Source organism: Lampetra planeri, chromosome 23 (genome assembly GCF_965212315.1).
Source record: "Lampetra planeri chromosome 23, kcLamPlan1.2.h2, whole genome shotgun sequence".
In the NCBI taxonomy this organism is placed as follows: domain Eukaryota; kingdom Metazoa; phylum Chordata; class Hyperoartia; order Petromyzontiformes; family Petromyzontidae; genus Lampetra; species Lampetra planeri.
In genome coordinates, this window is record NC_136129.1 from 3792617 (window position 1) to 3807671 (window position 15055).

The 15055-nt window shown below is 52.1% G+C and overlaps 1 protein-coding gene across 2 annotated transcripts; it reads right to left on the reverse strand.

The window, feature by feature from the left end:
* Nucleotides 1–568: 568 nt before the first annotated feature.
* LOC144726246 (retinol dehydrogenase 10-like) lies at nt 569–14389 on the reverse strand. 2 transcript variants are annotated; one of them, XM_078604789.1, is made up of 7 exons: nt 13919–14389; nt 9991–10297; nt 8189–8403; nt 7423–7521; nt 5537–5682; nt 4631–4765; nt 569–3535 (listed from the first exon to the last, which is right to left on the reverse strand). In XM_078604789.1, the coding sequence occupies exons 2-7, from the start codon at nt 10247–10249 to the stop codon at nt 3421–3423; spliced, it is 969 nt and encodes a 322-aa protein (XP_078460915.1). In that variant the 5' UTR covers nt 10250–10297; nt 13919–14389; the 3' UTR covers nt 569–3420. The 2 variants fall into 2 exon arrangements, with proteins under 2 accessions (XP_078460915.1, XP_078460914.1); XM_078604788.1 differs by having other exon boundaries at nt 9991–10304; nt 13919–14388.
* Between the last annotated feature and the right edge of the window lie 666 nt (nt 14390–15055).

A 15055-nucleotide genomic window follows, 5' to 3' on the forward strand; every position in this document is an offset into this window, starting at 1 on the left:
GATCAAAATGTTTAGCGTACTTCCCGACATGCAACAAACTTGAAATTTGCCATGTGGGTACTTTCCAGACTGTACACCATGAAAAAATTATTAAAATACACTTGTTTTTTTTGGGTGGGGGGGGGGCTCAATAATGCATATATTTTTTGCACGTTAAGTGAGCTGTGACGTCACATGTCACGTGATCCGCGCACGTGGAAGCGTAACGCATTGTAGTGTAGTGATTAGCACGCTGCGCTACGAACCCGGCGACCCGAGTTCGATTCCCGCTCACGGCCACCACCGGTGACGATTATTTGAACCGGTCCTGGGCCTCCCCGAGGTCGACTCAACCTCAAACGAGTAACTGGTGTGTTGTGTGTGAACATCGCCACTGGGGAGACAAAGGCGGCCGGGTGTGGTGAATCTAAGTCCCGGGTAGTAAAGCTAGTTTTTAATATGGGAGAGTGAGGAGTTCAAATCCATTTTTCTCCTCCTTGCAATTCCCTTAATATGTTTCTGAGGACACCAAAGCGGAGCTCTTAAACGGCGACACAAAAGACAATAACTCGATCCAGAATGCAATGACTCTTAACAAGATTTGGAATTTATTAACCAAGCCTTGATTCGTTATGCATAGTGTGTCAGCATGAACATACGCGTGGTTATGATTGCACATCAGTGGGTCCGTGCCTAGGAGAGCTGTATTTCACTTTCGAGAAGTCTCCAGGTCGATTGAGAAACACATTTATTTCATCATCTTTGTCGTCTTGCATGTTGAGCGGTTAATGATTACAGCTACCCGCTCGAGGTTAGGCTTCAGAGGTTAGTTACAGTACATACATAGCGTGCACTGACGCATACACACAACGGTAATACGTGTGATACACTGTCCTCGCACAGGAATACAAAGATGCCCCAGTATAGCCTTTAAGAGACTAGGGGCAAGTGCTGTTCGCGAGCACCTATGAAGGCCGGAACGGCAAACGAGGGGGTGGGTGGTCTGCACCATGCCCGACCGCCTTTGTCTCCCCAGTGATGATGTTTACACATCGCACCAGGTACTCATTTGAGGCTGATTCGACCTGGGGGAGGCCCAGGACCAGTTTAAATATTCCTCATTGGTGTTGGCCGTGAGCGGGAATCGAACCCGGGTCGCCGGGTTCGTATAACAGCGCGCTAACCACTACACTACCGCTCCCCACAAAAGTCACTCACTCACACTCGGACACAAATGTTCACACACAAAAATAATGCAAAGATCCCACAAATATCCTTTTAGACTGTCGGGGCAATATATGCTATTGCATGGCACTTGTTCCAACAGTTATGTAGTGCATAGAAAGACAAAGATTATGCCATATAGCCTTAGAAGACTGTTGGGACTTTTCATGCGGTTAGCGAGCACCTATTAAAGCTGGCGTGGCACACCGGGGGATGGCGGTGTGGCCAAGACTACGCTCGTGCCGCCTTTGTCTCGCCAGTGCGGATGTTTACACACAACACCGGGCACTCTTTTAAGGCCAAGTCGACCTAGAGCATGCCCAGGGCCAGCTCAGATATAGCAAAAGGGCATGGCTGGGAATCGAACTCCGATTGCTGGGTTTGTAGCGCAGTGTGCTAACCACTGCGCCGCCACTCCGCACACGCTTACACACAACTGCTGATTCGCCACTAAGTGGTGGTGACATCACCACGGCGCCTGTGCCAGGCCAGGTGCACATTGAAGTCACGCCAAGTTGCAAAGGCTCGCTGACAGGAGGTCACGGGACAGACCCTGCAGGTGCCATGGGTTGACTGTGATGACTGGCAGATGCACCAGCTGTGCCCCTCTTACTGTGCCACGTTGCTGCGTTTTAGCCGCCCTGCGGTCCGCTCATTGTTGTGAGCATCGCTCCTCTGCCCTCCGTTTTTGTTGGAGGGTCACTGCCTCCAAGCGCCCAGTAGCGTCCTTCAAGAGCCTCAAGTACACATAAACACGCACAATTATTTGTAAGGTCACGTGTTTTTAAAACAAAGGCACCCGGAGTATCAATACCACTCATCAGGGGCAGCAGCAGCAGCAGCAGCGGGGAAGTGCAATACCAGAATCCATTGTTGTACCGTACTACGCTGCCCCTCATCTATGCTCCGTTACCTTCACCAACCCGCACTGACCAGCACGGTGAAGTACGGTTAAACGGCCCGGCACGGCGCGTGGGGAGTCCCTCATCCGGCAGTGGGTTGACAAACAAGGGCTTTTCATGCTGTTAGCGAGCACCTATTAAGGGTGGCACGGTGAACGAGGGGGTGGTGGTGCGCTACAAACCCACTAACTGCCAACACCAGTGACGATTATCTGAACCGGTCCTGGGCCTCGCTGAGGTCGACTCAGCCTCAAATGAGTACCTGGTGCGGTGTGTAAACATCGCCACTGGGGAGACAAAGGCGGCCGGGCGTGGTGCTGGCCACCTACCTCTTCGTGTGCCGTGCCGGCCTTCATCGGTGCTCGCTAAGAGCACTTGCCCCAGCAGTCTGTTGAGGCTACAGGGGGGATCTTTGTCTTTGTGGCCAGCACCATTAGTTTGTCATGGTTCAGTTCTCCCGTTTTGTGCCACAGGAGGCGCTAATCACACACTGCCCATCTCTCTCAAGGCGTCACGAGCCCTCTACGGCCCTGCGCAGTGATTCACGCAGTCCATCCAAGAACCCACCCTGGGAAATATGGGGGGGTGGGGGAGGGGAGGGGGGCATTAATGACAGTAGGGGGCCCATGTGTAGGTACAGAGTGGGGGGGGGTCCTCATCAGTAGATTCAAGGGGACCATCTGGAGGTAATGATGCACACATCTTAAGTGGGGGGGGGGGGCGTCCCATGATTAAATCTAGAAATGTATTTTACCAGGTAAGGCCCACGTAGCTATCCAGCTCTTATTCAGAAGCAACCTGGCGATCACAAATTATATCTCAACGAAGTGGCTTCTGTGGAAATGTATAGCAGCCAAATACTCGAGATGCATGTCGATTCTAAATGTGGAGAGAAAAACCGGAGGGCCCGGAGAAAAAAAATCCACTTGACGACGGGGAGAGAGAAGTGCAAATTCCAAATATGCAGGAGTCAGGGTAGGGATCGAACCCACGAACTCCAGGATACCAGGCGACTGTGGCGCCCCCTAGGTATTGTGGGGCCCATTCATAGGTAGCGCAAAGCCCTCATCAGTCATTTCTAGGGGCCCATGTCCGTAGGTCTTAGTGCACGCACTATTAGGTATCGTGCGGTGCATCTACAGGTTGCGGGGAGTCCAACGGCATGTTTAGAGGAGCCCCATCTTTGGATATTGGCAGGACTCATCCAAAGGTAGTGGGTGGGTCCTATGATTAGGCATTGGGGAGCACTAGCAGGAGGTTTGGGGGGGGCCCATCTCTAGGTGGTGGGGGGCCCGGTGGGTGGCGGCTGGGCTGGTCACAGCTCCTGGTTGTTGTTGGTCCGCCGCTTGCACTCCTCGAAGAACGGGTACATACACTTGTCCGCTCCCAGGAAGCGGTACATGGCCACAACAGCCTCCCATGGAAGGATACTGAACGCGGGGACACGGAAATACAGAGACACACAAAGACACAAACTAAACTATAAACTGTCTCTTATGTTAAATTTCGTGACTGCAGGGATTCATCTTCTTGGTTCTATCGGTAAAGTCACGTAGAAGGGAAGTAATAAAATAATTTTAAAAAAAATATTTTATTTTGTTTTATTTTTATTATTTTCTTACTTCCCTTCTACGTGACTTTACCGAAAGAACCAAGAAGATGTCTCTTATGTTACCAGGTAAGGCCCACTGAGCTATGTAGCTTGTTTTCAGAAGTGACCTGGCCACAAATGATAGCCCAATAAAGTTGCTTATAATATGCAAATTTATAGCAGCCAAATACTCAAACGAGTACCTGGTGCGGTGCTGCAAATGTCATCACGAGGGAGACAAAGGCGGCCGGGTGCAGTGCTGGCCACCCACCCCACCTCGTATACCGTGCCGGCCTTCGTAGGCGCTCGCTAACGGCACTTGCCCCAACAGTCTGTTTAGGCTACACGGAAGATCTTTTGTTTTTGATGATGAAAAAAAAATTGTATTTTACCAGGTAAAGCCCACTGAGCTGGCTATCACATATAATAGCTCTAGGAAGTTGGCTTATCATCATGTGGAAATGTATACCAGGAGACCAAACACTCTAAACACGTCATGTTCATTCTAAACGTGGAGGGGGAAAACTGGAGGACCCGGAGAAAAATACAGTCGGCAACGGGGAGAGAGACATGCACACTTCATATATACAGCAGGCGTCAGGGTCGGGATCGAACCCACGACCTCCTGTATACCAGAGGAGGTAGTTAACATCTCACCACTGAGAAGCTCACACAAAAAGAGACACACACACAAAGAGACACGCAGATATGTACACAGTCACTAAACAACTGTATCCCCAGTGCTGATGTTTCACACACTGCACCAGGTGCTCATTTAAAGCTGAGTAGGGGGGGGGGGGGGCCATGACCAGTTCAGATAATTGTCACCAGCGTAGGCCGTGGGCAGAACTCAAACTCAGGTCGCCGGGTTCGCAGTGCATCGTGCCAACTGCTACAATACCACGCACACTTGCAAAGTCTCCCGTGAACGCACCTCTTCATGAAGACGACGAGGTAGATGAGGCGAGGCATACACAGCACGGGCTGGTCAGTGAGGATGGCTCTCATCGCCTGCTGCACGCACTGCTCCGGCTGCAGCGGGGGCAGCACGTACGTCTCCACCTCCTTACTGCACACACACAAAGGCAAAGATCCCCCGTATAGCCTCAAGAGATTGCTAGGGAAAGTGCTGTTCGCGAGCACCGATGAAGGCCGGTACGGCACACGAGGGGGGTGGGTGCCCAGCACCACCCACACCCGGCTGCCTTTGTCTCCCCAGTGCATCAGACACTAATTTTCAGGCTGAGTCGACCGAGGGGAGGCCCAGGACCAGTTCACTTTAATTTGTAGTGCAGTTTCTAGCACATTGCGATATGAACCCGGCGACCCACTGTGCCAACTTAGTGCATTTTAGATCTTTTAAGGATATTTGAGCCTCTTAAACAATCCAGTCTGGTCAGGGACCCTGAAAGCACAAATAATAACCCAGATCCCTGGCCTATTCATGGTATCATAGGCCTTGACCAGGTCAAAAAGAGTCCTGTTCAAATTCTCTACACCTCGACTGTATGTATGTTGAACTTCTTTCGCACCGTACGTAACCAATCGTGCTAATCATAGGTGTGGGTAGCAGACCAACATAGAATATGGCGTATGTGCAGGACCGCCCCAGTCTGAAACCACACTGTCTTGGTGAGGTGCGCGGTGAGGAGGTGAGTTCGTGTTGACGAGCTGGGTCTACAGTGTGCCGAGTTGGTACCCTGCACACCATGATAATGAGATGCTCCATCTGAAGGGAGCCGATATAAAAACACATTTTCAAATATTGTTGGTGATGAGGCAAGTAAGTTTGGCGAGGAGCAGTTCGGATACAAGGCTGCGGATCCTGCGGAACACTCACCGTATCCGGCACCCATGGAACATGCCGGTCTGGACGAGGTAGGGGCAGACGAGCGTGGTCTTCACGCCGTCGCGCTCCATCGCCTTGATCTCGTGGCTCAGCGATTCGTGGAATCCCACGGCGCCAAACTTACTGGCGCAGTAATCCTAGCGTGGAGGGCGGCGATTTGTGTTAGCGCCCCAGCAGAGAGAAGTCGATGTCTCTATCCCTGCTCGCGACGATACCTCCCTCCGCTACGGCAGATGCTCCCGCTCCCTTCACAGTCTCTCCCCAAACCCCTCGCCTTCACGCTCCAGATGACCCGAAGTTCCGCAGGCAGACTTCTCACCAGCGCCGATAAACGAGACCACGTAGCCCCTGTACTTTTATATAGTGGCACCAATCGTTAATGTCAAGATCACACGGACTCGCTGCTGCTTACCTCTCCGCTCTCAGCTCACTGTGCTCCCCCCCCCCCCTCCACACACTCTCCTACCTCTTCACTCTCATCTCACTTTACTCTCCTACACACGTAATCCTACCACTCCCCTTTCATCTCTTTTATTGCACCCCCTTATCTCACTCTACTTCCCTCCATGCACTCTCACACCTCTCCCCTCTCAACTGACTCAATTCCCTCCACACACTCTCCTACCTCTTCACTCTCATCTCACTTTACTCTCCTACACACGTAATCCTACCACTCCCCTTTCATCTCTTTACTTGCACCCCCTTATCTCACTCTACTTCCCTCCATGCACTCTCACACCTCTCCCCTCTCAACTGACTCAATTCCCTCCACACACTCTCCTACCTCTTCACTCTCATCTCACTTTACTCTCCTACAAACGTAATCCTACCTCTCCCCTTTCATCTCTTTTTTTTGCACCCCCTTATTTCACTCTACTCCCCTCCATGCACTCTCATACCTCTCCCCTCTCAACTGACTCAATTCCCTCCACACACTCTCCTACCTCTTCCCCTCTCATCTCACTTTACTCTCCTACACACGTAATCCTACCACTCCCCTTTCATCTCTTTACTTGCACCCCCTTATCTCACTCTACTTCCCTCCATGCACTCTCATACCTCTCCCCTCTCAACTGACTCAATTCCCTGCATACACTCTCCTACCTCTTCCCTCTCATCTCACTTTACTCTCCTACACACGTAATCCTACCACTCCCCTTTCATCTCTTTTTTTGCACCCCCTTATCTCACTCTACTCCCCTCCATGCACTCTCATACCTCTCTCCTCTCAACTGACTCAATTCCCTCCACACACTCTCCTACCTCTTCCCTCTCATCTCACTTTACTCTCCTACACACGTAATCATACCTCTCCCCTCTCATCTCACTCTACTCTTTTTCACACACCCTCCTACCTGTACCGTCTCATCTCACTCTACTCCACTTCACACTTTCCTACCTCTCTCATCTCACTCAACTCTCCTGCACGCAGCCTATTGCTGTAACAAAGTATCTGGTGATGCTGCGTTGGCAGTGGGTGCACAGGCACAAGCAACACAACTCAACACGTTCATCAATAGCAACATGTGTGGCCTGTAAAAGGAAATATATATAATAGGCAACGTTTCGGGCAATGGCCTTTCTTATTGTGCTATGGAGGGTCATTGCCCAAACCGTTGACTTTAATATATTTATTCTTCTAAGGCCACGCAATGTTACTGCCGAATGCGTTGAGGTTTCATGTTGTTACGCAGGTTGTTAGTAGAGCATTAGGTGTGCAAACCAAGACCTGCACAGCCCGCACACAACACATTCATCCGGACGATTGCATCACGCGACACCAGCACCAGCGTCGGTGTGGGTTCGTGAGGTCAAAGGTTAGGGTTGGGGTCACAATGGAGGACCGAGGTCAGGAGGTCAGCTGGCTGTGGTGGCACCTCAATGCCGGCCGTGCTGAAGAGGCCCAAGGAGCTGGCGATGGTCACCATGTGGCCGTGATTCTTCTCCAACATCGCCGGGAGGAACGCCTTGGTGATCTGAGCATGTTTCAACGCGGAGAAGCGGATGGAAGGCAAGGATCTCCCTTGTAGTTAGTCTGACGTGCCACGATGAACGATTGGGGAAATTTTTAAGGAAATTGAGGGAAATGGTTACCAGCAAGAGTTGCCGCAACGTTTTGTCGCGTGAACGTATTTTAGGCTGGATAAAATGAGCCTGCTAGGGTCGGAGTGCGATCATTTCGACGGTGACAGCGGCGCTGCCACCGTAACCTCCAACAGCATCATCACCACCACCACCAAGAGCATCATCACCTTCATTACCACCTCCAACAGCAGCATCATCACTTTCATGACCATCACCAACAGCATCCCCATCATTACCACCACTTTCAACCACCACCAACATGACCACCAGTCACCACTACTACCCCCACCATCACCACCATCACCGTGACCATCACCACCTTCGGCACCACCACTGCCACCTCCACCAACACCCCTCTCTGCCACTGCAACCTCCACCGCCACGACCACCACCACCACCACCCCCTCTGCCACCGCAACCTCCACCACCACCACCACCACCGTGACTATCACCACCTTCGCCACCACCACTGCCACCTCCACCATCACCTCCTCTGCCACCGCAACCTCCACCGCCACGACCACCACCACCGCCACCGCCTTCACCGCCGCCACTGACCCAGAAAAGGGCGTGCAGGTTGACGGCCATGGTCCTCTCGAGCAGCTCGTCGGGACAGTCGAGGAGCGGGCGCCCCGACACGACGCCCGCGTTGCTCACGAGCAGCGTGACGTCGCCCGCGTCGCGCCGCACCAGGCCCGCCACGCGGTACACGTCGACGCGCTTCGACACGTCGCACGTGTACGCCAGCACGCGCGGGCATGCCACACCGGCGTCTGCTCGCAAACACGAACATCACCGCCCCCCCCCCCCCGGGTAGCCTTACGGACTGTTGTGTTGTATGTTTTTTTCCGTGTTGTGTTGTGTATGAAACAGAGGTCGCAAACGAGTTTTGATTCCGTACCCGGCCGCACCAGGGTCGCAAATGGGTACCCGTACCCATACCCGGCCGGGTACGGGTAGCCAGGTATCACGTACGGTACGGGTATCGGGTGCCCGGTTGCGACCTCTGGTATGAAACCAGTGGAGTAACTAAACTGAAAGCCGGGACGGCACCATGCCAGAGTGGCGATGTTTACGCACACACTTCACCGTGTACTCAATTGAGGTTGAGTCGACCTAGGGGAGGCCCAGGACCGACACTCACACCCACCCACATAGTGATACGCTAACAACAACCGCCATTGGCCACTAAGTGGCGGTGACGTCACCACGACGCTTGTGCCAAGCCAAGTGCACCTTGAGGCCACGTGAAGTGTCGAACGCCCGCTGGCAGGAGGTCACGGGGCAGACCCAGGTGCCACGGGTCGACTGACTGAGATGACCGAGATGACTGGCTGATGCACCACCTGTGCCCCCTACTGTACCAACTTGCTGTGCTTTAGCCACCTGGCGCTCCGCTCGTTATTGTGAGCGTCGCTCCTCTGCCCTCCGTTGTTGTTGGAGGGCGACTGCCTCCAACTGCCCAGTAGCGTCCTTCACGAGCCTCCTCCACAAAGGCCGATCTTGACACCGCTGGTACCAGTCATCGGCAAGTCCACTCAGCTCCACGTCCTCCTGTACCACATCACTCCATCTCTTATCTAGCCCGTGCCGCGCCCGTTTAGCCTCCTCGATCCGGCCGAACAAAAGCTGTTTAGGCATGCGGTGGCTGGGCATGCGGGCTACATGACCCAGCCAACGCAGCCTTGCCTGCCGGAGGAGCTCACTGATGGGACTTTGCCCAGATCTTTCAAGGATTTGTGAGTTCCTCACACAATCCAGCCTGGTTAAACCCAGGATGGATCGTAGGCAGGCCAGCCTAAATGTTTCCAACCGGCGATACGCTAACAGCCAGACACTCACACACACAGTCACAGTGATACATCAAAGACAAAGATCCCCTGTTGGGGCAAGTGCTGTCAGCGAACACCTATCAAGGCCGGCACGGCGACACGTGGCGGTGGTGAGTAAAGCACTCACCTAACCTGCTCACTCTTCCCCACTCACCTTCCCCGCTCGCCCTTCCCCACTCACTCTTCCCACTCACCCTTTCCGCTCACCCCTTCCCCGCTCACCATACCCAGCCCTCCTCCGCTCCCTCTTCCCTGCTCACCCCTTCCCCGCTCACCATACCCGCTCACCCTCCCGACTCACCCTTCCCGCTCACCCTCCCGACTCACCCTTTCCGCTCACCCTTCCCCGCTCACCATACCCAGCCCTCCTCCGCTTACCCTTTCGCCGCTCACCCTTCCCCGCTCACCATGCCCAGCCCTCCTCCGCTTACCCCTTCCCCGCTCACCCTTCCCCGCTCACCATACCCGCTCACCCTCCCGACTCACCCTACCCCGCTCACCCTACCCGGGCCCTGCCCCCGCGCTCACCAGCGGCGGCCCTGCGGGCGAGGGCGGCCGTCTCCTCATTGCCCTCTCCGTCCACGTCCCAGAGCACGAGCGCGTCGACGCCGCGCGTAGCCAGCTCCAGCGCGAAGAGGCGGCCGAGCCCGCGCGCCGCCCCCGTCACCAGGCACACCTCGTCGCGCACGCTCTTGGGCGCCCGCGGACGCAGCCAGCGCAGGGCGGCGACGGCAAACGACAGCGCCACGCGCGCGCTCACCACCAGCAGCTCCAGCAGCACGTGCATCGCTCGGCCGCCAGCAGCCCGTCCTCCTGCTGCTGCCTGCTGCTGCTGCTGCCGCCTGCAGGACCACACCGCAAAAGTCGCAGCCTGAAACGCAACGCCGCTTCACCGCTTCACCGCTAATCTCGCCGAACTAAACTACAGCCTGTTCTCCGATAACGCGGTAGTTGCGTTCCTGAAGGACACGGCGTGATGGTGATGATAAAAAGAATCGCGTTCTAATAAATAGAACATTTAATATAGGGGGTAAAGCACGGTCCGCGATAACACGTGAGATGCGTGTGCAGGCTGAACAAGAACTCGGGCGCGTGGGTAACATCTAGAAGCATCCAGCAGTATCCCAATGCCTTGTGCGATGCTACGCCGAGGCAGCCGTACAACCATTGATTCCTATTTGCGCGACGTAGTTATGTTCACTCAATCGCGTTATTGAAACACGCAGCGTTATAGGAGAACAGACTGTATTTTTATTTTACCTGGTAAGGCCCATTGAGCTATATTTAACTACAAATGATAGCTCAACGAAGTGGCTTGTCATTACGTGGAAATGTATAGCAGCCAAATACTCGAAATGCATGAATGTTGATTCTGAATGTGGAGGGGAAAACCGGAGGACCCAGATAAAAAATCCACGCGACCACGGGGAGAGAGACACGCAACCTCCAAACATACAGCAGGCGTCGTCAGGGAAGGGATCGAACCCACGACCAACCAGCATACGGGGCGAGGTAGTTAACATCTCCTAGCCACCGTGCCGTCCCTCACAACACCGTCACAGCACTGGACGTAGCGCCACAGGGACCAACACCAGAGGGCACCACCAGCACCAGCAGCAGCGTGCCGTAACAGGCCGAAGCCCAACGCCGCATGGCCACGCCACGTGCCGTCGGGCAAAGGGAAAACCTCATCGAGAGCGAAAAAAGGTGACGGACGTGAGAGCAACGGGACGGAGACCGGCGAGGCTGACCCGAGTGAAGAGGTGGTTTTGAAGAGGTGGTTTTGAAGAGGTGGTTTTGAAGAGGTGGTTTTGAAGAGGTGAGCCAGGATGGTAAGAAGAACCGTGGACGTGGAAATGATCGGAGATGACAAAACACGAGACCGGACCAGGAAGGCGGCACCGCGCGTGAGTGGGGGAACATGCCAGACAGTTAGAAAAAGTGATGAGCAAGGAGTCCCATGAGTGGGATAATTAGTTAATTAATCGACAAAACACTGGACTGCTATGTTGTAGTCGATTACTCGGGCCTCCCGAAGGTGGGAAACCCCCTACAAGCCACACCCCCCACCACACCCCAAAGTTGAATAATTTTCGGGGTAAACTTTTCAGACGTGGACCGTGACGCCAGGCACACGACGTCACGGGACGTTTAATAGAATACTACGGCGCGCAGTATTATATTGGTTATTACACAAACGCAGTATTAACCAGGGCTGCCTGCTCAGTGTGAACCGCGAACCTCTGCTGCTCCCGCTGGGTTATATCACCGTCAATGTTAAGTGCTCAGTTATTTACTGAAGCGAACGAGAGAAGCATGGAATATCGTACAAACTCAACGCATTCATTCGTCCATAGCACCGTGTGTGTGTGTGCGCGTGACCTTAAAATAAAAAAAATATTACAATAAGGCGACGTTTCGGGCAATGTCCCATGACATGGCATTGGTTGTGTTTACGTCCATAAGTGGCACCGCAGCTGTTATAGGATTGACGAAAGATTTGGTTCACACAAATTCCTGCAGTTGCTGCTGATGATGATTATTACAGTACTGTACATCAATGTTGCTGTTCCTATTTGATGATACTGAAGATACTGCTGCTGCAGATGCTAATGCTATTGCTGCTAATATTGCTGCTGCTGCACTTGCTACTATTGCTGCTGCTGCAGATGCCAATGATATTGCAGCTGATGGTGCTGCTCTTGCTACTATTGCTGCTGCACTTGCTACTATTGCTGCTGCTGATTATCTTGCTATTGATGCTGATACTGCTGCTGCACTTGCGACTACTGCTGCTGCTATTCCTGCTGATGCTGCTGCTGATGATGCTGCTGCTGATGCTGCTGCTGATGATGCTGCTGCTGATGATGATGCTGCTGATGCTGCTGATGATGCTGCTGCTGCTGCTGCTGATGATGCTGCTGATGATGATGCTGCTGCTGATGCTGCTGATGATGCTGCTGCTGCTCTGCACCAAAGCACTAAATAGCAATGGTAATGTTTTACTGCTTAAGTCCAAAGGCTCTGGTCTACACGGCGATGATGGTACTACACTCCCGTCACACAACTTGTGGCGGCGATTATAATCATGACGATTTCGTTCGATATCTCTGCAAATCCACGGCGGTGTGTGAACGATGACATCATTCTGTGTAGCTGCCCCCCTAACGGCGTGTATCTTTGAAAGCATTAGAAGCTGCACATTTGGTGGCGTTTGTTTAATCAGCGAGGCGGGCAGAAGTTCAAGTTCATTGATTAGGTAAAGCCATGTGAGGCATTCGGCTCTTGAATCGGGTGCAACCGCAACAAACAAAAAACTAAAACATGAACAAGAAAACATCTTAAAGTGAATATGTGACTAAGTGCAAACAGAAAATCCAAGAAAAGACAGCAAAATATTGCAGAAAAAAGCACCGTACACCAACGCTGCGTGCAAAAATCCCAGTGGGATGCAAGTCAAACAACAACCACAAGACAACTTAGATTAAGCCGCCCTTAAGCGTGTGATGGTGGAGACGGCGTATGTGGTGTGATATTGTTGGTGGTGGTGATGATGATGTAGTGGTGGTGGTGATGATGCGGTGGTGGTGATGATGGCGGTGGTGGTGATGATGTGGTGGTGGTGATGTGGTGGTGATGATGATATGGTGGTGGTGTTCGTGGTGGTGGTGATGATGATGAAGATGATGTGGTGGTGGTGGTGGTGGTGGTGATGATGATGATGTGGTGGTGATGATGATGAAGATGATGTGGTGGTGGTGATGATGAAGTGGTGGTGATGATGATGTGGTGGTGGTGATGATGATGATGTGGTGGTGGTGATGATGTGGTGGTGATGGTGTGGTGGTGGTGATGATGTGGTGGTGGTGATGTGGTGGTGGTGATGATGATGATGTGGTGGTGGTGGTGATGATGTGGTGGTAGTGGTGGTGATGATGATGTGGTGGTGGTGATGTGGTGATGATGATGTGTTGGTGATGATGATGTGGTGGTGGTGATGTGGTGGTGGTGGTGATGTGGTGGTGATTATGATGTGGTGGTGATGGTGATGTGGTGATGATGATGTGGTGGTGGTGATGTGTTGGTGATGATGATGATGATGATGTGGTAGTGGTGGTGATGATGTGTTGGTGATGATGATGATGTGGTGGTGGTAGTGGTGGTGGTGATGATGATAATGTGGTGGTGGTGGTGGTGGTGGTGGTTGCGATGATGATGTGGTGGTGGTGATGATGTGGTGATGTGGTGGTGAAGCTGATGTTGTTTCTGCTAATATTGAGGCCGCTATCGAAAATGCCATTGCTGCTGCTATTGCAAGTGCAATAGTTGCTGCTGTTGTTAATATCGATTATGTAGCTGCTGATCAAGCTGATCAAGCCGATGTTGCTATTGCTGCTGCTGGTGATGATGGTGATGATGATGGTGATGATGATTCGATGTTGCTGTCGTTACTTACTGCTGCTCACGCTGTTGCCGCTGCTGATGGTAACGAAGTTGCTGATGTTGCTGTTGTTGATGTTGTTGCTGTTACTACTTCTGTTGTTGCTGTTGCATCTGATCAGGATTTATGTCATTGCTGATCGATGTAACGACTGCTAATGCTGCTGCTGATGTTGTTATTCCTGATGTTGCTGCTGATGCTTCCTGAACTAGTATTGTTGATGTCTTCGTAATCGAATACATGTACCGTAGTCAAACTAGTCAATACTGCTGCTGATGACAATGAAAGTTTTTAGAATTACGAGTTTGATGCACGCGTGAGTTTATTTGCTCTTCTCCGTTGCACTGCGTATCATTTTATGATTTTAAAATATTTTTTTATTTACGTTAAAATAACTTTTAATTTGTTTGGTCCGCTCCAGCGATGGGTGGCACCGATCGGACTTTAAACGCCTGCAGATCGATTCCCAATCATCTGTTTTGTTACGTGGACCGATTCCCAGTCTGAGCGAATGAGAATCACGAAGCGTGGGTGAATCGCTAAACCAATCGGGTTCTAGTCTGAGCCAACAGGGAATCGATTAACGATCCTTGGTTTTATTGAGACCAAGAAGGAATCGATTCCCGTGGCTTTGCACAAAAAAGACGACAAAACCCTTACCAAAACAACGAAAAATTTTCACAACTCTCAACCAACGGAATAGAAATCAAATAAAGTGGAAACATAAATAAATTGCATGGGGTTTGTGTAAAAAAAAATTGTAATTAAGCAAAGCCACCGAGCGGCATGGGCCATCTTACTAAGGGCAACTCAATGAATTAGACGGCGAACGATCCCTTGATAAGATGGCCGCCCACAATGCACGGCGCGCGCGCATATCACAATGACGTCACAAGCCGATATTCGTGTCGTCATTCCCTCCACCATCCGGCAAAATCATAACTCCTGTATCCCATACTCTTTGGTCCTTTCGGTAAAGTCACGGAGGTAGAAAAAAATAATAGATCACGACGTTTCGATCGCAACACAAGCAATCGTCATCAGGTGGGACAACCACAGCAAAAAAAACTGCTGAAGTATCCCCTTGGGCTATTCCCATTTCAAACCTTTAACACAATGGCCAGGGTCAACGGCGGCGTGGTGTATTCCGCA